This window comes from Carcharhinus amblyrhynchos, chromosome 27 (assembly GCF_965287045.1).
Source record: "Carcharhinus amblyrhynchos chromosome 27, sCarAmb.v2.hapA, whole genome shotgun sequence".
In the NCBI taxonomy this organism is placed as follows: domain Eukaryota; kingdom Metazoa; phylum Chordata; class Chondrichthyes; order Carcharhiniformes; family Carcharhinidae; genus Carcharhinus; species Carcharhinus amblyrhynchos.
Genome location: NC_137350.1, coordinates 20,727,862 through 20,752,071, shown reverse-complemented (window position 1 = coordinate 20,752,071; position 24,210 = coordinate 20,727,862). Strand labels below are relative to the sequence as shown.

The following is a 24,210-nucleotide window of genomic DNA, read 5'->3' as shown; positions in this document are numbered from 1 at the left end:
AATTTATCTTTAAAACACTGAAATATTTGATCAAGCACAACAGATCACAAGTGACAACATCTGATGTTAAAAAGATCTTGTTCCTTGAGACTGCTCAATATATCAGGGAGCATTTGTCCCTTCGAGTTTGGAAACCACTTCATGATTCTGTGCTTGAAGCTGATTGTAAGAGTCCTTTGGGAGTACTTCAGTTGTATAGACAATGGAGGGACTTGTCCCGTTCCGCCCGCCATGGGAATCGTAGCGGGCAGGGGGTGTGGGGGCGTGACGCACCATGCAAAGTTCTGTTGACCTTGAGCGCGCCGTTTCCGGTCTTGGGGCGAGTGTGACCAAAATATCCCACCCAATGTCATTCAGTGGCTTCTGCTATACTTGTTCAGGTGCACGTACAGGAATGCAAGACATTTCTTGAAAAGCGGTAAACATCTCAGACACAAATAAATTGTAAATTTACTTCATTGCTTTGTGTAGCGTGCACTCTAATCATTGAGGTTGCCTGTCTAGCAGCAACTCAGTGTGTGTAAAGCATAGGAATGTTTCTGAAAAATGTACTAATGTGTTAATTCATTTTTTTTTACTTTAGGGTCTGACTGGTAGCCCTGGCAGTCCCGGTGCTGATGGCAAACCTGGTGCCCCTGTAAGTATTTCTTTCCTGGAGAAAGCATTTTAGAATATTAGTTGAAAGCTTTTCACCAGATAGATACTATGTTGTCATTATACAGAGAGAATAGAATTGAAATTTAAAAAGTAATGGTGTTGCATTTTAAACTTGTTCCACATTTATATATAAAAGAAATCTAGGTGTAGTATGAACAAACTGCCACTATCTGATATTCTACCTTAACCTAATAGGGCCCAGCTGGTCAAGATGGTCGCGCTGGTCCAGCTGGTCCTGCTGGTCCAAGAGGTCAGCCTGGTGTGATGGGCTTCCCTGGCCCTAAAGGTGCTGCTGTAAGTATGAAAATCAAAATCTAAGGCGACACAGCAGGTATCACAGTCCTTTTAATGAGAATCAGTATCTTCATGGGCCGCATGGTTGCACAATGGTTAGCACTGCTGCTTCACAGCACCAGGGATCCGGGTTCGATTCCAGTCGTGGGTGACTGTCTGTGTGAAGTTTGCATGTTCTCCACATGTCGGCATGGGTTTTCTCCGGGTGCTCCAGTTTCCTCCAAAGATGTGCAGGTTAGGTGATTGGCCATGCTAAGTTACCCCTTAGCGTCCCAAGATGTGTAGGTAAGGGGAATTAGCGGGGTAAATGCGTGGGGTTATGGGGATGGGCTTGAGTGAGATGCTTTTTCAGAGAGTCAGTGCAGACTTGATGGGCTGAATGGTCTCCCTCCGTATTGTCGGGATTCTATGGTTCTAGGGGTTAAAGCATCGAATGCCTTCTCAGGATATGCCCTAATACAGTCATACTAGCCTGAGGTTTAGCTCCAGGTTGGGAGATGAAAGCATTAGTGCCAAGACAAATGGTCCAGCCCTGACTTTGATTGCATGATACATGGGTGGTCATTATGGGGTAGATTCTTTGTTAAAACAGAGAACAGGGCATGTTATATGAGTCCCAGATATTTGTACCTATCTGATATCACAATTTTCCAGACTTCAGGGTTCTGATAGATTATTGCACAAAATAAAAATTGATAGCGTGAAGCATTTGGTGGTTAGTTACATGGGAAGTAAGGAGATCCAATTGATTTAAATGATCACATCTTATGATACCCATAATTAATCATACATTCTATCCTCTAGGGTGAGCCTGGCAAAGCTGGTGAGAGAGGTCTTGTTGGCCCCATTGGTGCAGTGGTAAGTTTATTTCAGGGCATTAGCCCAAATTATACATTTCTCGGTTATCTTAAAAGGTTTGACCATTCGTTCAATTAATGCAGATCGTAAAACTGGCTGCATTTCATGCCAATACTAATTCAACATGATTATGAATAACATTCAGGGGTTTCTGTGTTGGAGGTTCACTTTGTAGCATTTCACAGAGGATGGATTATCACCAACCAATGTAATAAAAAATGTCAACATTTTTCCTCATAGGGTCCCGCTGGTAAAGATGGCGATATCGGTGCCCCTGGTCCAGCTGGCCCCGCTGTAAGTAAAATACTTAATAATCTAATACATTGGACAAAAGTTCTTAGCTTACATAGCAAAGCAACCCCAACCTTATGTTGGAGACAAATTGGCAAATGAAGACACTTCAAAGATAATAATGGCTCCATTTTCTTTGGCTTTACATAACCTTGTACCAAAGCCAAACAGACTATACAATAATTGCTTATGTTTCAATATTAATATTATATTTATATTTTTGAAGATAATCATTAGAAAGGGGATGCACTGGCTACTCAGTCATATTTATCCATGGTTTCTGTGGATATAAAATATTGTACACTCTAATCTAATGGCCAATTCTTGTGCTGTTGTTTTCTTTGTTCTTTACAAATCCATGAATAGGATGGGAATAGAGGGATATGGTCCCTAGAAGGTTTTAGCTCAGTCGGGCAGCATGGTCGGTGCAGGCTTGGAGGGCCGAAGGGACTGTTCCAGTGCTGTAATTTTCTTTGTTCTTTGTTCTAATCCAAACCCAAGATTTTAACCTGTGATTATCATTTATCAAACAGGGCCCAGCTGGTGACAGAGGTGAACAAGGTCCCGCAGGTCCCCCTGGCTTCCAGGTATGAGACACTTCAATAGTCTTCAGAATTTGTAATGATGTAACATCATTTGTGACATTACTCTGGATCAATATTTCAACTAACAACACACAATATCCCAATTCTATTTTAATAGGGTCTTCCTGGTCCTCCCGGCTCTGCTGGTGAAGCTGGAAAACCCGGTGAGCAGGTATGTATCTCGCCAGAGAGGTGTAATGGAATATTATTATTACCAGCATATAATAGCCATTCAATGTTAGTGCTGGATACACCCATAACATTTGGTCAATTATGAAGTTAACTTAACATTATTGGCAACAGGTATTCACGATCCTCCAAGGGTTGGGTTAAGTTATAATCTTGATTTCATTGCCATTTGACCATAAACAGGATTACATTACCCCTTAATGCGAATGTAATAATGAGCGCCACTAAATCTTTGCATGACTTATATCTCTACCCCTCTCCAATTTCCAATCTCAGGTTGCTGGATAGAAAGGAAAATTGGTGTAAATTAGAGGATTTTTTTGTATTGATGCTATGAATAGGAAAAGTTTTTCCCTCCGTAGGTTTTATATCTTCAACTTTGCTTGGGGCAAAGAAAATATTTCCCTGTTTACTGAGACTTTGGGTGGGATTCTCTGCCACCCCCCTTCCCTTTTCCCCCCCCCCCACTCCCACTTCCACCAGGAATATTGGTTGGCTGGGCAGGCCAAAGCTGCCATAGAAGGTTCTCCCCATTGACAGGACTAGAAAATCCCATCCTAATATATCTAAGATCTTGCGATGGCACATTATTGCATGGGTTGGGTCCAATAAATGACACAAGATGTTAACATATAAAGGAGAAACTGTCCTACAAAAATGCTATCGCTTTACTGCCTGTGTGAGATGTGTTTCTTTGGATTTTAATTCTATTTATTTTTGTGCAATAGGGTTTGCCTGGCGATATTGGTGCTCCTGGTGCTACTGGCTCAAGAGTAAGTTATCTTTATTTTAAATTCCAATTGTAAAGATCATTTAGCAATGGAAAGTATTTGCATTCATGATCTTTTCCTAATGGCCCAATCCTATTTTCTTTAGGGCGAAAGAGGTTTCACAGGTGAACGCGGTGCTGCCGGTGCCACTGGTGCCCCAGGTGAACGCGGTGCTCCTGGATCTCCCGGTAACGATGGTCCTAAGGTAAATCCTCGCACACAACATTGCAACAAGTGACAGAATTTACATTCGCTGATGGAATTAAATAAAGGATTTCTACATTGGCAACAACTTGCAGCACAGCTGTTAGCACTGCTGCCTCACAACGCCAATGACCCGGGTTCAGTTCCTGGCTTCGGGTCACTGTCTGTGAGGAGTTTGCATATTCTGTGTCAGCGTGGGTTTCCTCTGGATGTTCTGGTTTACTCCCACACTCCACACTCCAAAGATTAGGCGGATTGGCCATGCTAAATTGCTCCTTAGTGTCCAAAGATGTATAGATAGACGGGGTTCAGTTGCAAGTGTCAGAGAACTGGGTTGGGAAAATAATGTTTGAAGTCAGAAGTGGGCAAGCTGGCGCTTAGGCTGATGGGTGAAGCAACCTTTGCAGATATCAGGTGATGGCTGGAAGGTTGGGAGTGGAGAGATTGCATCTTTATGGTGGATACAAGGTGCCACTCAGGCAGAGGAACATCCAGAACAATTGGGTTGGTGTGCCAGTCTGGAGAAGGATGCAGCAAGGATTAGAATAGGCTTAGCCCAGGATACATGAAGAGGGTAGTACTTTAGTGCACACCTTCACCCATCTTAAAGGTACAAGTACAACACAGCCATTTAAACCATACCACCTTAAACATAATGGCCGAAACTCTACCACCTCACCCGCCACAGAATTGGAGCGGGCGAGGGTTCAACAACAGAAACCTCCGTTGACCTGGGGCAGGAATTTCCCGTCTCGCTCAGCCGCAAAATCCCGCCCAATACCTCAGTGTAGCACCTGTGTATGATGGAAGCAGCATAGCGAGAGCTTCCCAAGAGACACAAAAGTAATTGTAAAAAAGCCCATCCTCTTTCTCGAAACATGAAAAACATTGCTGCCTTACTCGGGTGAGCTAATCTAAAGCCTCCAAAGCTGCGCGTGACTTTAAAAAGTGCATGGCTCACCACTGACAACGTATTATCAAACGCAGGAATACATTCATTTAAAGTGTGAAAGTACTGACTTATATTTACTTAGTCTTTTCCGTAAATGTTACATTGCTTGTCCTTTTCAGGGTGATACTGGTGCCCCTGGAGCTCCTGGTGCTCAAGGTGCCCCTGGTATGCAGGGTATGCCTGGTGACCGTGGCGTGAGTGGACTTCCTGGTGCCAAGGGTATGAGAGTGAGTATACTCAGCACAATTATGCTGCAAGTTCTTTTCCACTTTGGCTGGAACGTTCACAAAACCGTAAATGCTGTTTGCCACTTGCTCATTTGTGACCAAAAACAATAACTGCTTTGCTCGGCTTCTCTTCCTCTACACAGGGCGAGGCAGGTCCAAAGGGAAGCGATGGTGCTCCAGGCAAAGATGGCGCAAGAGTAAGTGGTCATGTATTTTTTTTTTTAAATATCCTGCATATGGCCGTTGATAAAAGTTCAAAAACTTTGCACCAATTCCCAAACCTGTGCGCCAGAATTCGACTGCCCACGGGAATGGGAAGGGGCAGGGGGCGGGCAGTGGAAGGGTCCGTTGACCTCGGGGTGGGATTTTACAGCTCCAGGCCCGAGTGAGGCCGTGTGAAACAGTCATTAATGGGATTCCAAACTGCGGTGATATTACTGAGCAGAATCCTTCCTGCACCTCCCGTTGAGCACGTTTCCAAACTGGGAGCTGAGACTCAGTGAGTTTATTGTGTTATGTTGATATATTGAAAATCGCTCATATTTACATTCTGCCATATTTCTCAGCGCAGTCAAGAGCGACTAACAATTTTCAAACTAATTTCAAAATGTGGTCTTTTTTTTAGGGTATGACTGGCGCAATCGGCCCACCTGGTCATTCTGGTGCCCCTGGTGAGAAGGTACGCATTCTCAATTACGCTTCTTATTTCACTGTCAAAATCCTTCTTAAAGGAACTATAAGCGTGGTGTCATACACCATATGCATCCTCAACATGCGTGAAGTATAACATAGAATTAATGCCTAAAATGACACCAGTGAACCACAGATCTTATATTTTTTTCTTAAAATCACTACACCACACAATGCAGCAACTTTTCTTCGCCGTAGCTATATCATCGGTTTAATACTTGATACGTAATAGTTGACGAAACGCACGGCGTGAATATTTTCAGCTGATATTTTCTCCATTATATGTTGTTCTGATTTGTTTCTTCATTGTATCCATTGGTTGTAGGGTGAAGCTGGTCCTCCTGGTCCTGCTGGTCCAGCTGGTGTTCGTGGTGCTCCTGTAAGTAATATTTAGCTTATACAAAACATACATTAATCAGTACATTTTTAAAGCCCTCTTCCTCCCCCCTCCCCACCCCGTACAGCTGGTATGTCCAACATGCGGCTGGCTTGAATTGCAACGTCATGGGCCAAACATCCACAATTCCATAGGAATTAGGAGCAGGAGTGGGCATTTGAGCCATTTACCATGATTATGGCTGATCATACTCTGATCTCACCTCCACTTTCCTGCCAGCTCCCTTTTCTCCTGCTTTTCACCTGAAACAATTCGATCTCTCTCTTGAATCTGTTGACTGATTCTGCCTCCACTGCACTCTTGGGGCAGTGGGTTCCACAGATTCACAACTTCTCTGAGAGAAATAGTTTCTGTCATCCACCTGCAAGGTTCCCCCTCCCAACAGAACGGACCTCCATGTCTTTTCAATTTGTACATTATTTAATTTTTTTTTTGCAAGTCCCTTTTTAACCCAACTTCTTCTCCACTCTGAAGCTTCATTGATGGTGATACATGTATCTGATCTTTTTCATTACTGTGTAGGGCGAACGTGGTGAAGCTGGTTCCCCTGGCCCTGCTGGATTTGCTGGTCCCCCTGTAAGTATTGTAAACTTTTTATCTCAAAAGCTATGAATTGTTGGCAAATACAATGCGCACATGAAACTTATTTTGGTACATGAAAGTTTGTACATGATTGGTTCTGCTGTAGATTTTGAAAAACAGTCAAGCCTGTCAGGATATGTAAAAGTAATGTAGTTATTACATAATACCATACATTAAGAATAACAACTGTTACCTAATACGCATAATTTTGTATTTGGACTTTAAGAGCATGGGGACAATTTATGAGGATTTACGTAGCCATTGGTGTTACTGAGGTGAAAATAGTTTTTCCTTTCTTCATAGGGTGCAGATGGTCAACCTGGTGCTAAAGGCGAACCTGGTGATACTGGCGCAAAGGGTGATCCCGGTCCTCCAGGTGCTGTTGGTGCTGTTGGAATTGCTGGCCCACCTGTAAGTAACTCGAGATAGAACATAAAGGTGCTCCTAAAGCTCTGTTCTTAACTTGAGAAAAGAACTGTACTTACTAACAAAACCTTGATGTATGTCTCCATCTAAGATAAGGCCATTTCTTTCTATGTTCACAGGGCCCTGCAGGTCCCCCTGGTGCTAAAGGTTCTCGCGGTGCTGCAGGTCCACCTGTAAGTTCACATTTTGAGTTACTCAAATCTTCCTCAATGCCGTGTCACCTTCCATTGGCATTTGGTATGTGTTTTATTCTGGATTCCAGGAGACTGACTTAAGCCATCCCTTGCATTTATACCCGTTAACTTGGCTTTCCTTATCCTTGACCGTATCAGCCTGAATTTTGCAGCCATAATGACGCCAAGGTGGTTGGTGTGTTGACCATCATTACACCACTGAGAGTGACTGCACAGATGTGGAATTGCCACCTGTGCAGATTGACGTGGAGATCCAAAAGTTGTTGACAGTATTGGTGCACTTATTCAGAGGATGCACAGTCTATTCCCACCCTGCAAACCACAACTCCAGAGACTGCAATCCGTGGGAACTCCGATAGATTGAGAACGCCCACTCTTGTTTGCCCCACTAACTGAACACCTCATTGAATGAGAGGTGACTTGTTTTTTTTAAGGGCACACTAACACTATACTCATGGCTACACACCCTGAGAAGCTAATATATTATTGGAGTCAAATTTCTCCACAATAATTTTTAAAAATCCACATTTTCCAAAAGAAAATGTTTTGCTGTATGAAAGTTTGGAAGTAAAGAACATTTGATGTTTTTAACCTCCTGGTTTAGTGTGTCAGTACGTCAGTGTAATTGACTGCTTATTGGTAATTCTGCTGCTGCAGACTAAAACATCCCACTGACTTGATGCCAGAGCTGCCCGGAAAGGGCAGAAAGATCATTAGATCTCTGTGGGCAACTTTCTTCGAGGTCAGTGGCAAGTGCCATTGCTGTCACTGCTGGCCAAAAGATTTGGCACACGAGCTCAGATCTTTCACACTTCTATAAATCCGCCAACAGGACGAGTGAGCTAGGTTTGGAACCGTGAACTCGGAGCTGTTGCATGGTGGAATGCGAATTGAAAATGTGCTGAACAGTTTTGCAAGTGAAGCATTTGAGTTTAAATATTATTTACCTGATCTTTGCATCCAATAAATGACTGCTAAAACAGTGTCAGATAGTTCTGAAAATGCTCATTTTCCACGATGAATATAAATGCTTCCCATGTTGCTGTACTAGCATTTTGTATTACATGCATATATATTAATAGAGAAAATATAACTGAAAGAATGAATTGTTGTAACTATTTTCTCTTCTGTTTTAGGGTGCTACTGGTTTCCCTGGTGCTGCCGGAAGAGTTGGTCCCCCTGGCCCAAGTGTAAGTACATTTTACAAATATTTTAAGAAGACTTTTTAACAGTGGTTAGCACTGCTGTTTCACAGCACCAGCAGACCCCGGTTCGATTCCCAGCTTGGGTCGCTGTCTGTGCTGCATCTGTATGTCCCCCCCACCGTGTCTGCGTGCGTTTCCTCCGGGTACTGTGCCTTCCCTCAGTGTACCCGAGCAGGCGCTGGAGTGTGGCGACCGGGGGTTTTCACAGTAACTTCTTTGCAGTGTTAATGTAAGCCTATTTTTGAACTAATAAATAAGTTTAAACATTATTGTAATTAAAATTACGGTACAGTGATTGTGATATTATTTATTGATACAATCTCAGACAAAATATTCACAGATTTGCAAAACATTAGCAATATTAGTTAGTAATTCAAGGACATTTTCGGAACGTTTCCTTCACTATTGCCATAGTTACTTAGATTACGACTTGAGACATTAAAACTTTAACTGTTGCCTTCATTCATAGGGAAATGCTGGTCCCGCAGGTCCACCAGGTGCTGTTGGAAAGGAAGGCGCTAAAGGTATTCGTGGTGAAACCGGCCCTATTGGTCGCCCTGGCGAACCTGGTAATGTTGGTGCTCCTGGCATCCCTGGCGAGAAGGGCTCTCCTGGTGCTGATGGTCCTTCTGTAAGTTCAAAATACACAAGACTTGCAATCAATGCTTTTTGAGCACTAAATCCCAATGCCCGACATTATGTGGTCAGTTGAAAAATTCTCCCGTTAAATATCATTTGAAATAAAGCATAATAATGTAATCTGAAACTATGATGGTGAGGAAAATCAGATTGCATTTATAACAGGTGCCCAATCTACTGACCTTTGTCCCACTTAAGAAGTCAAATTTCACACTGTAATATATTACTGAAAGCCAAAACATTTTAAGCTCCTAACAATCTGTTTTACTCCGTTTGTACCCATTGTATCAAAAGTTTGCCAGCGTAGTGCCCTCATTCCCCATCATGCATTATTTAAAGAAGGCAGCCTTTTATGTTTAACCAATCAGCCAGTAATTACTGACATTGAATGCAGAATTGTTTTTGGAAGCAATTTATTAAAATGAATGCAATCAGTAATGTTTGAGCCCTCATATATCTTCTCAATTTCTTTCTCGCAAAGGGTGCACCCGGTTTGCCTGGACCTCAAGGTCTTTCTGGTCTGCGTGGTATGGTTGGCTTGATTGGACAAAGAGGCGAGCGTGGCGCAATGGGTCTCCAAGGCAAAACTGTAAGTTACAGGGCAATAACTTTCTTTCTGCAATGTTGCTGAAATAATAATATAGACAATGCAACATGTTACATATTTTCTATAAGTTCTTCTAATGTTATCAACAGAATATACTTAACTGTTTCCTATAAGAACATTTAAACTGTCTTCTCAGCCATACTTCTGAATCAAGGTATTCTTCTGATAGTAAAAAGTACATTTGATATTTATCTTGTTCTTTGGTTTGATTTGCCACGGTCATGCCATTGTAACTTGCCTTGATCAGAGTCTCCACGTTCACTAAGCAAAACTGTTTTCTCTATCCTTTTAGGGTGAGCCTGGCAAAGCTGGTCCAGTTGGAGCACCTGGTGACCGTGGTCCCCCTGGCCCAATGGGTCCTCCTGGTTTAGCTGGCCCACCTGGTGAAGCTGGTCGTGAAGTAAGGATGGCAGGGTTTTAAATTTCTTGAAGCGTTGATTTAAAGTTGACTGATTTAGGGCTGTCCTAAAACACAAATGTATGAACACATCAGCGCTTTTCAAAATTCTTTTCTCTCTCTCTCATCATTTGGTGAAAGAGCAGAGCAAAGAATTTCATTGGAAATGCATAAAGGTAAAGTACGTCACATATTTCTCTGCATATAAAACTAATAACATTGCGTTCCTGAACAAAATTACATAGGATGCATTGCACACAATCAGACATTGGCCTAAACTGTCCATCCCACCATTTATGTTTCTGTCAAGCATCCTCCCATCTTTCCTCATCTGTCATTGTTGTCTTCTATTCCCTTCTCTCTTACATGCTTTTCATTAAATGCATCTATGCATCTATTAAATGCATTCCTTTTAGTCACCACCTGGGCAGCAAGTTCCATATTCTCATCACTCTTTAGGTAAAATAAAAAATCTTCTGAATTTCCTCTTGGGCTTCTTGGTGCCTCTATAAAATTGATGCCCTCTTAGTTATGGTCTTCCTCACTATTGGAAACATTTCCTCTGCATCCACACTCTCAAAATCTTTCATAACTTTAAAGACATAACTTTAAATTAGGTCACCACCCAACCTTTTTTGTTTTAACATCACTGACCAGAAAATCTGGACCACGGACAGAGAATTTTTATGGGTTTACCATTCCACCCAACAGGATCAGTGAGCTAGATTTAAAAGTGTAACTTCAGAGGTAGAATGTGAATTGGAGAGAGATCCAGAATGTTCATATTTTTCTGAGTCTGGTCAAATTTTCCTGGTATAATGCTTATCAGTTTTCTCTGCACCTTCTCCAGTGCCTCTATCACTTAATAACAAGTGACCAGAACAAACCACAGAAGTATGGTCTAACTGCGATTTGCTGTAGATTTAGCACAACTTCTCAACTTGTCAATTCTGTTCCTCTAGAAGTAAAGCTGAGGGTTTGGTTGGCCTTTTTATGGCTTTGCTAACTTGTGGTGCAACTTTAAGTCATTGGTATATTGGTAATCTGAGATCCCTTTATTTTTCTATCCCTACTGGACTCATACTTGCCAGGTAATAACTGACCAATGAAAATGAATTACATTGAGACACATTAGCAAATACCCAAACATGTCCTTTACAATTATCAACTCTGAGGTAAGTTATTCCGCTACCTCACAGTGGTTAGCATTGCTGCCTCCCAGCGTCAAGGACACGGGTTCAATTTCAACCTCGGGTCACTGTCTGTGTGGAGTTTGCACGTTCTCCCCAAGTCAGAGTGGGTTTCCTCCAGGTGCTCCGGTTTCCACCCAGTCCAAAGATGTGCTGGTTAGGTTGGTTGGCCATGCTCAATTACCCCTTAGCGTCAGGGAGATTAGCAGGGTAAATACATGGGATGACAGGGATAGGACCTGGGTAGATTGTTGGTGGCGCAGGCTTGATGGGCCAAATGGCCTCTTTCAGCACTGTTGGGATTCTATGATTCTATGAAATCCAGCTTAAGAGTATTTTTTGATGTGTAGCACAGTGATAGTGTCCCTATGAGTCCGAAGCTTGGGTTAAAATCCCACACTGGGACTTGATGACAATGGAAGATGCATTTGTAACATGGTTAAGCAAGTTGATTAATAGCCTACAAATTCTTCCAACACACCCAACGCAAGTAGTAAGAACAGGGGAGTCAACCAAAACCTGCAGAAGAAGCTGGCGAATAACTGCAGTGCTTTGTTAAGTGTGACCATGAACCAACATATGGAAATCCATGGTTGTCAAAGCCCAGTCAGGGTATGGTACCTAAAATGCAAACAAGAGAGAGACAGAGGAAAGAATGCACATTTTGAGGATGCATTTGCACTTCCACCTTGAATTTTCTCAGGAGGGCACCTGGTCTTGGGAAGGGGAGGGTGGACCGATCTCCTGAACTCCTGCTGTAATGTCGGCAGAAACTCCAGAACAAGAGGCTGCAGATCACTCTGCAAGCTTAATATTAGGGTAGGGTGGCTTCAATTTCACAATGGCACCTGATGTGGAGTGCCAGTTGGATGGGAAACTCAAGCTCCTTCTGAAACACATTGCAGTAAGAGCTCTTCTTCTAGTGAATCGGGAAATGCCCTGGTTCTTGAGTCAAGCTGCATTCACTGTAATAACCTCAATGGTTGCGCAAAATTTATACCAACACTACACTGAAAGAGAAAATAAGAGCATTGATGTATGGAATCAGATGAATATGTTTTGACATCAGTCCTTCAGATGATTTACTTTGATATTTTACTACTTCCAGGGTGCTCCTGGAGCTGAAGGTGCCCCTGGTCGCGATGGTGCTGTTGGTCCGAAGGCGAGTCATTTATCTCCATTTCAACTTCTCAAGTATCATTAATAATTTTAACGAATTAATGATCACTGGATTATAACGAGTGCTTCATTCCTGTATAGGGTGATCGTGGTGAACCTGGCGCAGCTGGCATTCCTGGCGCCCCAGGCGCCCCTGGTGCTCCTGGCCCAATTGGTCCTGCTGGCAAGAATGGCGATCGTGGAGAGCCTGTAATTATTACCTTCTTTAAAAACAAAAAAAACTTTCAATACTTCTAGTTAAAATACATAAACATTTCCACTGTGGACAAACTCATCAATTGCAAATCCTTCAAATGTATAACACTGCAGCTCCACTATCCAGATTTTAAAAGCATGCAGTTAATTGTTGGACATCTCAGGATAAAATCTAGCATGCAAAGTGAATAACTGCAGATTATCTGCAGTCGTTTGTTCAAATTCCAGCGTTAATTTCAAAATTCATGCTGTTAAACATTAAACACCTCCCATTTATGACACAAAATGTAAAATTCTTCAAGCTCTGCTGATCTGAAAGTAATGCATTAATTTGAAAATCATGTTGACATCTGATCCTCTTTCTGTCCTACAGGGTCCCGCTGGTCCAGCTGGACCTTCTGGTCCAATGGGTCCTCGTGGCCCAGTGGTAAGTAACTTCCACTTCATATAGTTACCTTTGCTTACTAGACTTCAACTCTTAACTTCCAGAGCCGCCAGCGGAAATTTACAGTTTTGCAGATATACTGAAACTAATAAGATGCTACATAATTTAGATGCAAGCTAATCTTTTCTCCTCTGCTTTATTTGTACTGAGCAATGGAACCACAAAAGTAGATAAACCTAAAATATAAAAGTCTTTTTTTAAGAAGTGGCTCGAGTTTAACTTGTGAAAAAAAGGACAAAGGAAATGTTAATCCGAGTGAAGGGAATCGCTTTGTAGCTTTCCAGAGTGATGAGGTACAAAAGATGAGTGACTGAAATGGGCTTCTTTTCCCTTTTAGGGTGCAGTCGGTCCCCGTGGTGACAGAGGTGAAGCTGGTGAGGCTGGCGCAAGAGGCATCAAAGGCCACAGAGGTTTCCCTGGCATGCAAGGTCTTCCCGGTCCTACTGTAAGTTGCCTATTTTCGTGACAGAATTTCTGTCCATTGCCTACCCATCAACATCTTTGTGTCCTGTGATGAATTCTCCACATTGAAACATTTTCTCTAACCTTACAGGGTCCTCCCGGTGAACAAGGTCCCGCTGGTGCAGCTGGTGCTGCTGGCCCACGTGTAAGTATATCCTTCATTGAATAAAAGGGAGGTTACTTTTCAAACGTGTTGTTCTTCCCTACATAATGTTCTACTTTATACAGTGACTCTAAGGCGACTTAATAGCAGTTCATAAGATGATGAGGGGGATAGATAGAGTGGACTTGCAGAGACTATTTCTTCAGGTGGATGTAGCTGTTACTTGGGGGCATAACTATAAGGTTCATGGTGGGAGATATAGGAAGGATGTCTGAGGTAGATTCTTCACTCAGAGTGGTTGGGGTGTGGAATGCACTGCCTGCTGTGATAGTGGAGTCGGACACTTTAGGAACTTTCAAGCGGTTATTGGATAGGCACATGGAGCACTCCAGAATGATAGCTTGATCTTGGGTTTGGACATAGCTCGGCACAACATCGAGGGCCGAAGGGCCTGTACTGTGCTGTACTGTTCTATGATTCTAAATAAAGGAAATCATTTAGAACAGGACCAGTAATGTTTGGAATTGTAGCACGGTTTCTACTCACTTAATTAAATCATTTGCTCTAATGGTATGAAGAATATATGCAATGAAATTGCCTCTGATCCCATATCTTGTGGATCTTCCTTCCTTTTAGGGTCCTCCTGGCTCAGCTGGTTCTCCTGGTAAAGATGGTTCTAGTGGACTGCCTGGTCCTATTGGTCCACCTGGTCCTCGTGGTCGTAATGGTGACATGGGTCCTGCTGTAAGTAATATCTCCACTGTTGCTGTCGCATTGACATGAACTTCCATCGTCTTCTTTCACACGCCTTGTACCTGACTGTGGTTTTGATCACTTGCGCAGGGTCCACCCGGACCTCCCGGTATCCCTGGTCCACCCGGCCCATCTTCCGGAGGATTCGACTTCCAATTCGGAGCCCCACAAGTCGAGAAAGGCCCAGACCCACTCCGTTACTTCAGAGCCGATGATGCCGGTGCCGCTGGAGATCGTGATATTCAGATCGACACCACACTGAAATCCCTGACCCAGCAGATTGAGAGCATCCGCAGCCCCGAGGGTACCAGAAAGAACCCAGCCCGCACTTGCCGCGACCTGAAGATGTGCCACCCAGAATGGAAGAGCGGTGAGTTCCAATACATAACAAGAAAAATTCCCATTACAACACTGCAATTAACCGCAGAATAAGCTTGAATGTAGGGACTATTATGTTCACCAGCAAAGTGCAATGCAGTAATAGAAAAGACTTAATGATGGCAATGCAATTGTAAAAGAAGGTTCAAAATTATGTCAATGTACAGCTTGTGAACGAACTTCTAGGTCAATAAAGTCTCACTTTGTCTGCTATGTTGAAGCACCGCAATGTGACCTCAAGGTACTCTTGACAGACACTAAACACCTTTGTCATTGATCACACAGGTGATTACTGGATCGATCCTAACCAAGGCTGCACTCTGGATGCCATCCGCGTATATTGTAACATGGAAACTGGTGAGACCTGCGTCTACTCAAGCCCACAGTCCATCCCACAAAAGAACTGGTACACAACCAAGAATCCAAAGGAGAAGAAGCACGTCTGGTTTGGCGAGAACATGGATGGAGGATTCCAGGTATGAACATTTATTTGATTAAAAAAGACACATTCTCCACTAAAATGTATCTGATCTGGTTATTAACAGACAGTGGATCTGTTTAGTGAAAAGAGCACTTACAAATCATGGTGACACAGTGGTCAGCACTGCTGCCTCACAGCACCAGGGATCTGGGTTTGATTACCTGCTTGGGTAACTGTCTGTGCGGAGTCTGCACATTTTCCCCATGTCTTCATGGGATTCCTCCGTGTGCACTATTTCTCCCACCATCTGAAAGATGTGCTGGTTAGGTGCACTGGCCATGCTAAATTCTCTCTGTGTACCCGAACAGGAGCCGTGTGTGGCAACTAGGGGATTTTCAGAGTAACTTCATTGCATTGTTAATGTAAGCCTACTTGTGACACTAAATAAATAAAATCTTAAATAGCAAGTTTAAAGCACCTTCCAGCTTGCAAGTTTGTTTCAAGACCATACGGGTATTGTTTTATATTCATAACTGTTGGTTTCATTTCAAGGACTAACCTGACGTTTTTTTTTGCTTCCTTTTCAGTTTGGCTATGGTGGCGATGATGGTGTCCTTGCCGGAGATGTTGCAATCCAGGTTACCTTCCTGCGCTTGATGTCCTCCGAGGCAACCCAGAATATCACATACCACTGCAAGAACAGCATTGCCTACATGGATGAAGAAGCTGGTAACCTGAAGAAGGCTGTATTGCTGCAAGGTTCCAACGAAATTGAAATCAGAGCAGAAGGCAACAGTCGGTTCACATACAGCGTTTCTGAGGATGGTTGCACGGTGAGTTTGAAATCCTGAAGACTTTTTATATCAACATCTAATGAGTAGAAATACAGCATCATAAAGGATGTTCTGATTCCGTTTATTAACAAAAGAGTCTGTTGTATTTGTGAAATCTAATTCAACATCATGGACAACTTGCCCTCTGACATTTAAATAGTTTTAAAAAATATCACTGAAAACATTTTTCAAGTCATATCTATAAAAAGCAATGGGGATGCAATGGCCTAGAGATATTATTGCTAATCTATTAATCCTGAAACTCAGCTAATGTTCTGGGGACCTGGCTCGAATCCCACCACAGCAGCTGGTGCAATTTGAATTCAATAAAACAAAATCTGGAATTAAGAATCTGCTGATGACCATGAAACTATGAAATATCCTTTAAGGAAGGAAGTCTGCCATCCTTACCTGGTCTGACCTCCAGAGCCACAGCAATGCGTTTGACTCTCAACTGCCCTCGGGCAACTAGGGATGGGCAATAAATGCTGGCCAGCCAGTGACGCCCATGATCCATGAATGAATTTTTTTAAGAAATGATTGTTTTAAGAGGTGCTATCTACAGAATGAGTCACGGGGTAAACTTTTTATCTTTGCTACTGGGCATTAATCTAAAGGGAGTAATATTGTGGAAATAAATTGAATGAAAACCTGGTAGAATCCATACAAGGTGATAAATACATTGAACATGATACACTAGGGAGACAGGTGCTTCATGCAGTGTCTTGGATTATTAATGACTCTTGATGTTCCTTCAACCCTACAGAGACATACCGGTGAATGGGGCAGGACAGTCATTGAATACAAAACAACGAAAACATCACGACTGCCTATTATTGACATTGCACCTATGGACGTTGGTGGCGCTGATCAAGAATTTGGTGTTGACATTGGCCCAGTCTGCTTCTTGTAAAACGGACTTGAAATTTACTTGCAGTCATCTCTAAACTTTCTATGCATTGAATTCTAATTCACTCGACAGCCATGGTCCATTTGCTTAAACTTCGGGCCCGAAGACGGGTGGGACAACTACAAGGACACTTTTTTATGTTCTCTGTTTCTATGGCAACAGGAAAAAAGTACTTGTCAGGTGTAAACCTCTCCCTGGAGTTAAGAGATCACTGCAGGTGACATTTTGCCATATACCACTGCAGAGAAAAACTGAAAGATTGTATGTACCATTTTCAGGTGGCAAAATAAATTTGAAAAAATGTCAAAAGCTTGTTATTGTCCTTCTACATGTGGTGAGAAAGCATCTTTTCTTTGCTATTTTGTAGTGCAGAAGATTAAAAAAAAACCTCACATCTTGCAATACAAATCTTATAGGGCTACCTCACACAAAATGTTACCTTCTGTTTTTAGCAAGGCACAGTGAATCAAAAAGTACTGGGATAGGTTACACATCCACAAGAACAAAAAAAATATAAAAAGAAAGGTGCTATTTATGCAGAGGTTCCTAAAGCTGTGCAGTGTCGCACAGAAAGCTTGAAGAACCTTTGACTGGTGCTAAGAAGCATTCCTCCCTGTCTAGGAATACAGTGAATTTCTCTTCCAAATGAGGTGCTATTTAGAAGTGTCTGTTCTTTACACTAGGAAAAAAACTTTTATGTGCAAACGGAACATCGCCAACTACCTGTCTTCTTCAAAGTTAAGCATGTGGATCCTTCTCTCCCTTGCCATTCCTGTTTCATCATCTCAATGCCCTTTTTTTGTGCTTTTTTTTGGCAATACACTTTTTTTTTCTACTTTTAGAGGGGGAAAAAAAAAGAAGCAGACGTTTCTGGGGCGAGTACATGGATATGTACCTATTTTGTATATGTATAATAATTTGAGATGTTTTTAATTATTTTGAATGCTGAAATAAAGCATGTTTAAATGATCCAAGAAATATTCGTGAATATGTATTCTTCACTGCATGATAGTTGAGTCACTTAACTCCTGTCACTATTTTTAAAGGGGTCACTCTCCATTCATCCAGAAGAGGCTTTTTTGCATCACCGAACTTAAAACGACCGATAAAATAATGCTGAACTCTTTAAAGAACACTTAGAGCAGGAAGTCCTGAAAAGCTACACCGCAGGAATGGCATCAGTTTGAAGTGTTGATTCAGGAGAACTGACTGGAATTGTCAGGAAGATCATTCACAGGGGGACAGCAATATGCTGGGAATGGATACGGTTTTTTTTAAAAAAAGTGGAATATACAGATTTCTTTTTTAGACATCACATCACACATTTGGTAAATGTCCTGGCCTTTTGTTCCCACAGATTTTTTAAAAAAGGAGACCGCACAACTTCTAACCGTGGTTGGCACTGGCTTCCATGCAAGATGTGCTGATATCCTCAGAGCATTCCACATGCTCCTCTAGAACAGAACTGCAATGTTTCACATGAGGGTTTACATCATCTGGGTTGTCCTGAAGTTGATGGATTATGGTGTAAATCTTCACATATCTCTGTAACAGAATTCTTTTTACTAACAACCTGAAACTTGTGAAATCCTTCTTGTTTACATGTCCCTAACACCATCAAAACTGTTCAACTGTCCTACAAAAGCAATTATATATATATGAATATGAGGCAACAATGTATTGCTGGTAACTACATGATGTCATCCCTATGGTATTACCTAAAGCAATAGAAATTCTTCACCAAATAGCGCTACTTTTGATGTAGAAAATCAAGCCTTAACCCACCAGTTCCTGTTCTAGTTTGCAGTTCTGTTCATAACTCAGCCACTTCCTGTTAGATGATTGCTTAAAAGCCACTTACTTATGTTGTGTCTTCCTATCCCAGTTTGCCTACCCCTCAAGTGACTAGCCTCCTGCCCTAAAATGCCTCGTTCATGGCTACATCCATTGTATCTTGTCCTCCATTCCCACCACATGCAATCCAATAGGAATTTTAAAAAATCTTTGAACCATAAGTTAGTGGAGAATTAGATGGTGTTTCCAAGGGAGTTTTTATTAGGAGAGGGTTAATGAAAGCAGATTGATAGGGCAGGAACACTGTACCGAAAGAGACAGGGCTATTAATCATAGAAACTACCACAGAGGCCGGATAGGAAAGCTGGATTGTCGGTAGTTTGAGGCAATAAGGTCTTCCTGCCCTACTAACCTGCCATCATTAACTCTTTCCTAATAAGAACACCCTTGATACCTCCACCCTTCCTGATCATCATTGCTTTGGCAAACAACTGACCTACCCCCAACCTGCCTTCCCTCTCCAAGGGGTCAAGAGATGATTTAACGGGCAAGATGTGCCTGGAAAGAGTATGAAGGGAGATAGGAGAGAAACTAGAGAAAGGTGCAAATTCAGGCCATGGGCAGGTGGGGTGCAGCTTTGAAAAATTTTGGCATAACAACCAATTTTTTTAAATTGTTTGTTTAAGGAATGCTAAACCAGCATTTGTTACCTCTCCCTAATTTCTCTTGGAAAGATGGTGGTGGTGAGCTGCTTTCACAAACTCCCAACACTTTATTTCTATATCAACACTATAATCTGTATAGAATGCAAGAAACAATACTTCTGTTTTGCAATACTGTATCCCAATACATTTGACAATAATAAATCAAATCAAATCCTTGCGTTGAAGGTACATACAATGTGCTGTTTGGAAGGGGGTTTCAGGTTTTTCACCCAGTGACAGTGAAGGAATGGTGATATGGTTCCAGGTCAGGGTGATGTGTGGAAACTTGCAGATGGTAAGTTCCCATGCGCCTGCTGCCCTTGTCTATCACAGTGGTAGAGGCTATGTATTTCAAAGGTGCTGTTAAGGAGACTTGGCAAGTTGCTGTAGTGCATCTTGTGGATGGTGCACACTGCTGCCATTAGACACATTGGAGGGAGTGAATGTCCAAGGTGGTGGATCAGATGCCGATCAAGTGGGCAGCTTTGACCTGGTTGATGACAAACGTCTTGAGTGTTGTTGGTGCTGCACTCATCCAGGCAAGTGGAGAATATTCCATCACACTCCTGACTTGTATATTGTAGATGTTGGACTGACTTTGGGAAATCAACAGGTGACTCCACAGGATTCCCAACCTCTGACCTGCAGCCATAGTATTTATATGGCTGGTCCAGTTAAGATTCTGGTTAATGGTAACTTCCAGGATCTTGGCGGTGAGAGATTCAGCAACGTTAATGCCATTGGAAGCCAAGGGGAGATGGTGAGATTGTTTCTTGTTGAGTTGGTTATTGCTTCCTACATGTGTAGCGTGAATGTTACTTGCCACTTATCAATCCAAGTCCAAATGTTGCCCAGGTTTTGCTTCATATGACCACAGACTGCTTTGGAGGAGTCTCGAGCAGTACTGAACATTGCACAGTCATTAGTGAACACTCTCACTTCTGACCTTTTAATGGAGGCAAGATCAATGAAGAAGCAATTTAAGATGGCTCAGCCTAACATTGGCTGACATTCCTGCAATTAAGTACTGCTCTGGAATGATTGCCCAACAACAACAAAAACCATCTTCCTTGAAACTATTTATGATTCCAGCCAGTGGAAACCCCGTCATCCCCACCCCTCCTCCCCCATCCCAACACAGATGAGTGCAGCTCCAACAACACTCAAGAAGTTTGTAATCAACCAGGTCAAAACAGCCCACTTGATCAGCATCTAATCCATCACATTGAACATTCTCTCCCACCCACCACAGTGCACAGTGGCAGCAACATGTACCATCTACAAGATGCACTGCAGCACCTTGCCAAGCCTCCTCCAACAGCACCTTTGAAATACATGACCTCAACTACTTAGACACAACAAGTGCAGAAGGGAAGTGAGGAAAGAGTTTTTTTATGCAGTGAGTGCCAGAGTGTGGAACTTGCTGTCTAAGAGGATGGTGGAAGTGGGGATGATGATTTCAAAAGGAAATTGCATGGGCAATAAACTTGCTGAGTGAAGGAATGCAAATGACTAGAGTGCTCTACAAAATACAGGCATGGGTATAATAGTTCTATGATGTTGTGAAATAGGCAGTAGGAGTGATGGCGAGAATATATGATTGAAATCTCATCTCAAGGTCAAATATGACATCAGTATGAACTGCGTGATGTCGGAAGGGGTTGGGGATTGTGAAAGACGGGGTGGAGTTCACTCAGTTCAATCACTCAGACAGATGTCCAAATAAGACAAAATAAATGCTTATTTTGAAGGACTTCAGATACCCAGCAAAACAGAAAAAAAAAGGAAATAAACACCCAGCTCTTCTTTGAGCCTAACTTTACTCACAATATATCTCTATTTAAACCTGGATGGCTAATCCATTTCCCAAGGATAAACTCAATACAGCATAGAACTGCAACAGTCCTACAGGAAGACGAGGCAGATGCAAGGTCAAAACATGAATGAAGGTCAGATAACAAGAATGGATTTTTATACAGAACAAAGTTCAATCCAAACTAGAGTTTTTGTACAGTAACAAACACACAATTATGCACACAACAATTTCTTCACACTCCTCACATTCACCTAGATGGCTTCCTCTTTTACAGGATCCAATGCTCTGTTGGTGTAGCCTAGCAAGGCTACATAGCTGATCCCCATTACAATGATTGCTAGTAGGGTTTTCCATCAGTCTGTTATGTGTCATTTCCAGATTGACTTTATGTGGCCATCTTGGTAGGGGGAAACTCTGTCAAGAAACTGGAAAATATTATGAGAAAAGTACTGCCCTTCTAGCACACAGCCCCTGGTGACACCAATCGCCAGGGAGAGGAATCGAGTTTGTAGATAGGGTATGGAATTTGGAATAGGGAACAAACACAATGACTTCATTGGAGGTAATTTCTGTTGATCCTGTACTGGATGTTAGATAAGCAGTCTGATATAGCAGCAGTGATGCAGTCAAGGGAGTTGGACACATTTTCCAATGGTGGATCTAGAAGCTCCTAGCATTAAGAAGGGAAAGAGGGATGTTAATGAACTGAGACACAAGGAACTGATCAGAGATTATTTTACCTTTGACTTCGCTAATATAGAGGACATATGATGGCAAGATTGAGGAGGTGAATGTGGATAAGAATAGACAAATTTATATGGTGGGAAAGATTAAAGGAGGGTAGGAAGGCAGTGAACTCCATCAAGGAAATACAAGCTGAGTTGACTTGGAGATTGGAATCACCAAGGATAAGCAATCAGAAACTGAGGGAGGAAAGCCATGAAATATCTCAGCGAGAAATTTATTTGGCTCGGCAGCAGAAAGCAAGAATTTGAATAGAGAGTCAAGAAAGATGGAACAAAGTGAGATGTTCAAAAAGGGGAGTGATACCAGAGAAGTCAGCGGACAAGCCAAGGCATAGTCTGGTGGAGGTGCAGATCACCATCATAGCAGCTTGGGTGGGCCAGGAGATTGAGCACATGAACAGACAAGGAGCCAGCATTTTGCAGGAATACTTTATCACCTGTCAACCAAGTTTCAATTGAGGCAACCATCCACAATAAACACCAGGGATGGCAACGGTCTTGTTTATAGGTGAATGGTTATTCTGGAGGGATCAGTGGAGACCGGTCACAATAGCTTATTGGCTGCGGTCCATAATGTTTCACTGAGAGAGATGAATTGGATGGAAAGGTAGTCGGCAAAATTAGCCCTAGTGGGAGGGATGTTTGCTGAGTAAAATGGGATGCCTACTCATAAGAAAGCAGCAATTCATATCTTGATGAACCCTTCAATGGAATGCCAAGGAAAGCACAGAGGGAAGCTGCGGGTTCATGCAAGAGGGAGTCAAGACTGGGAGAGCTGTAGGAGAGTACAAAGGTCAAAGAGCGGTGAAAGATTGAAGTAGGGGTTTGAATGGACAGAGTGCCTTCGAGAGAAGAAATGAATCGGAGGCAGTGGATGAACATAAGTAGACACAATGGGCTGAATGGCCTTCTGCACTGAAACAATTCTATGATTCTATTCAATGATAGATTTTTTGAGCAGATAGGGAGTAAAGGGATAAAAGCAGAAACTGCTGAATAAACTCAACAGGTCTGGCAGCATCTGTGGAGAGAGAAAAAGAGTTCGCCATTTGAGTCCATAGGGAATAAAGGGATAATAAGGATAAAGCAGGTAGGTGGATTTGAGGTAGATTAACCATTTCAGAAATTACAGTACAGTTTGAAGGATGAAGTAGTTTACTCCTCTCATATTTCTTATGACTTCTATGAAAGAAGAGAGGCCTGAGAGGGATAAAGGAGAAAAGATGTAACAACAGGGAAATAGATGTGATGGGATTGAGTTTGAAGCAGCAGCCAAAACAATCACGCAGTTTGATTGAGTAAATCAAGTTTCATAGGCATGGTTATACAGCAATATAGGGATAGATTGGTTCAAAGAGAGATATGGAAAGCCAGTGATCTGGAAGATATTTGAAGAATATTTCTGTGGAAATGAAGAATGTTGAATTGATCATGTGGCAGAAAAAGGGTGGCAATTTCTACTATTTATGACTAACTTTGGTATTGAAAACATTTCTCTTTGGGTAATGCGTAGAGAATGTATAAGGCAGCACCACATTGGCACAAAGACTATCTTTCAATCTTCCCGGTAGCACAGTGGTTAGCACTGTTGCTTCACAGCTCTAGGGTCTTGGGTTCGATTCCCAGTTTGGGTCACTGTCTGTGTGGAGTTTGCACATTCTCCTCGTGTCTGCGTGGGTTTCCTCCGGGTACTCCAGTTTCCTCCCACAGTCCAAAGATGTGCGGGTTAGGTTGATTGGCCATGCTAAGAAATTGCCCCTTAGTGTCCAGGGATGCGTAGGTTAGAGGGATTAATGGGTATAATATGTAGGGATATGGGGGTAGGGCCTGGGTGGGATTGTGTTCGATGCAGATTCGATGGGTCGAAGGGCCTCTTTCTGCACTGTAGGGCTCTATGATCTTTTAAAGTACTTAAAATCAGGTGTTTTAAAGGGGGCCACTGCTGCTTTCACCGAGGGGTGAGTGAACATTAGTGGCAGCAATCAATTAAAGCAAATAAAATTAAAATACTGCAGATGCAGGATACCTGAAATAAAAACACTAAACGCTGGATAGACTCAGTAGGTCTGGCAGCATCTGCGGAGAGAGAGAGAGACATAGTTAATATTTTGAGCCCAA

General features: G+C 42.4%; 1 protein-coding gene across 1 annotated transcript in view; it reads left to right on the top strand.

The window, feature by feature from the left end:
- The window catches only part of LOC145359334 (uncharacterized), a 30,907-nt gene extending 12,906 nt beyond the window's left edge, over positions 1-18,001 (top strand). The window contains exons 25-53 of the mRNA XM_080213930.1: positions 584-637; positions 853-951; positions 1,756-1,809; positions 2,050-2,103; positions 2,634-2,687; positions 2,803-2,856; positions 3,602-3,646; positions 3,750-3,848; positions 4,919-5,026; positions 5,170-5,223; positions 5,652-5,705; positions 6,042-6,095; positions 6,636-6,689; positions 6,999-7,106; positions 7,241-7,294; positions 8,452-8,505; positions 8,990-9,151; positions 9,641-9,748; positions 10,059-10,166; positions 12,462-12,515; positions 12,614-12,721; positions 13,101-13,154; positions 13,510-13,617; positions 13,726-13,779; positions 14,374-14,481; positions 14,581-14,860; positions 15,154-15,344; positions 15,877-16,122; positions 16,889-18,001. Coding sequence (XP_080070056.1) covers positions 584-637; positions 853-951; positions 1,756-1,809; positions 2,050-2,103; positions 2,634-2,687; positions 2,803-2,856; positions 3,602-3,646; positions 3,750-3,848; positions 4,919-5,026; positions 5,170-5,223; positions 5,652-5,705; positions 6,042-6,095; positions 6,636-6,689; positions 6,999-7,106; positions 7,241-7,294; positions 8,452-8,505; positions 8,990-9,151; positions 9,641-9,748; positions 10,059-10,166; positions 12,462-12,515; positions 12,614-12,721; positions 13,101-13,154; positions 13,510-13,617; positions 13,726-13,779; positions 14,374-14,481; positions 14,581-14,860; positions 15,154-15,344; positions 15,877-16,122; positions 16,889-17,035 — 2,781 coding nt within the window. The 3' untranslated portion in view covers positions 17,036-18,001. The remainder of the gene's footprint in view (positions 1-583; positions 638-852; positions 952-1,755; positions 1,810-2,049; positions 2,104-2,633; positions 2,688-2,802; positions 2,857-3,601; positions 3,647-3,749; positions 3,849-4,918; positions 5,027-5,169; positions 5,224-5,651; positions 5,706-6,041; positions 6,096-6,635; positions 6,690-6,998; positions 7,107-7,240; positions 7,295-8,451; positions 8,506-8,989; positions 9,152-9,640; positions 9,749-10,058; positions 10,167-12,461; positions 12,516-12,613; positions 12,722-13,100; positions 13,155-13,509; positions 13,618-13,725; positions 13,780-14,373; positions 14,482-14,580; positions 14,861-15,153; positions 15,345-15,876; positions 16,123-16,888) is intronic.
- Positions 18,002-24,210: the final 6,209 nt, after the last annotated feature.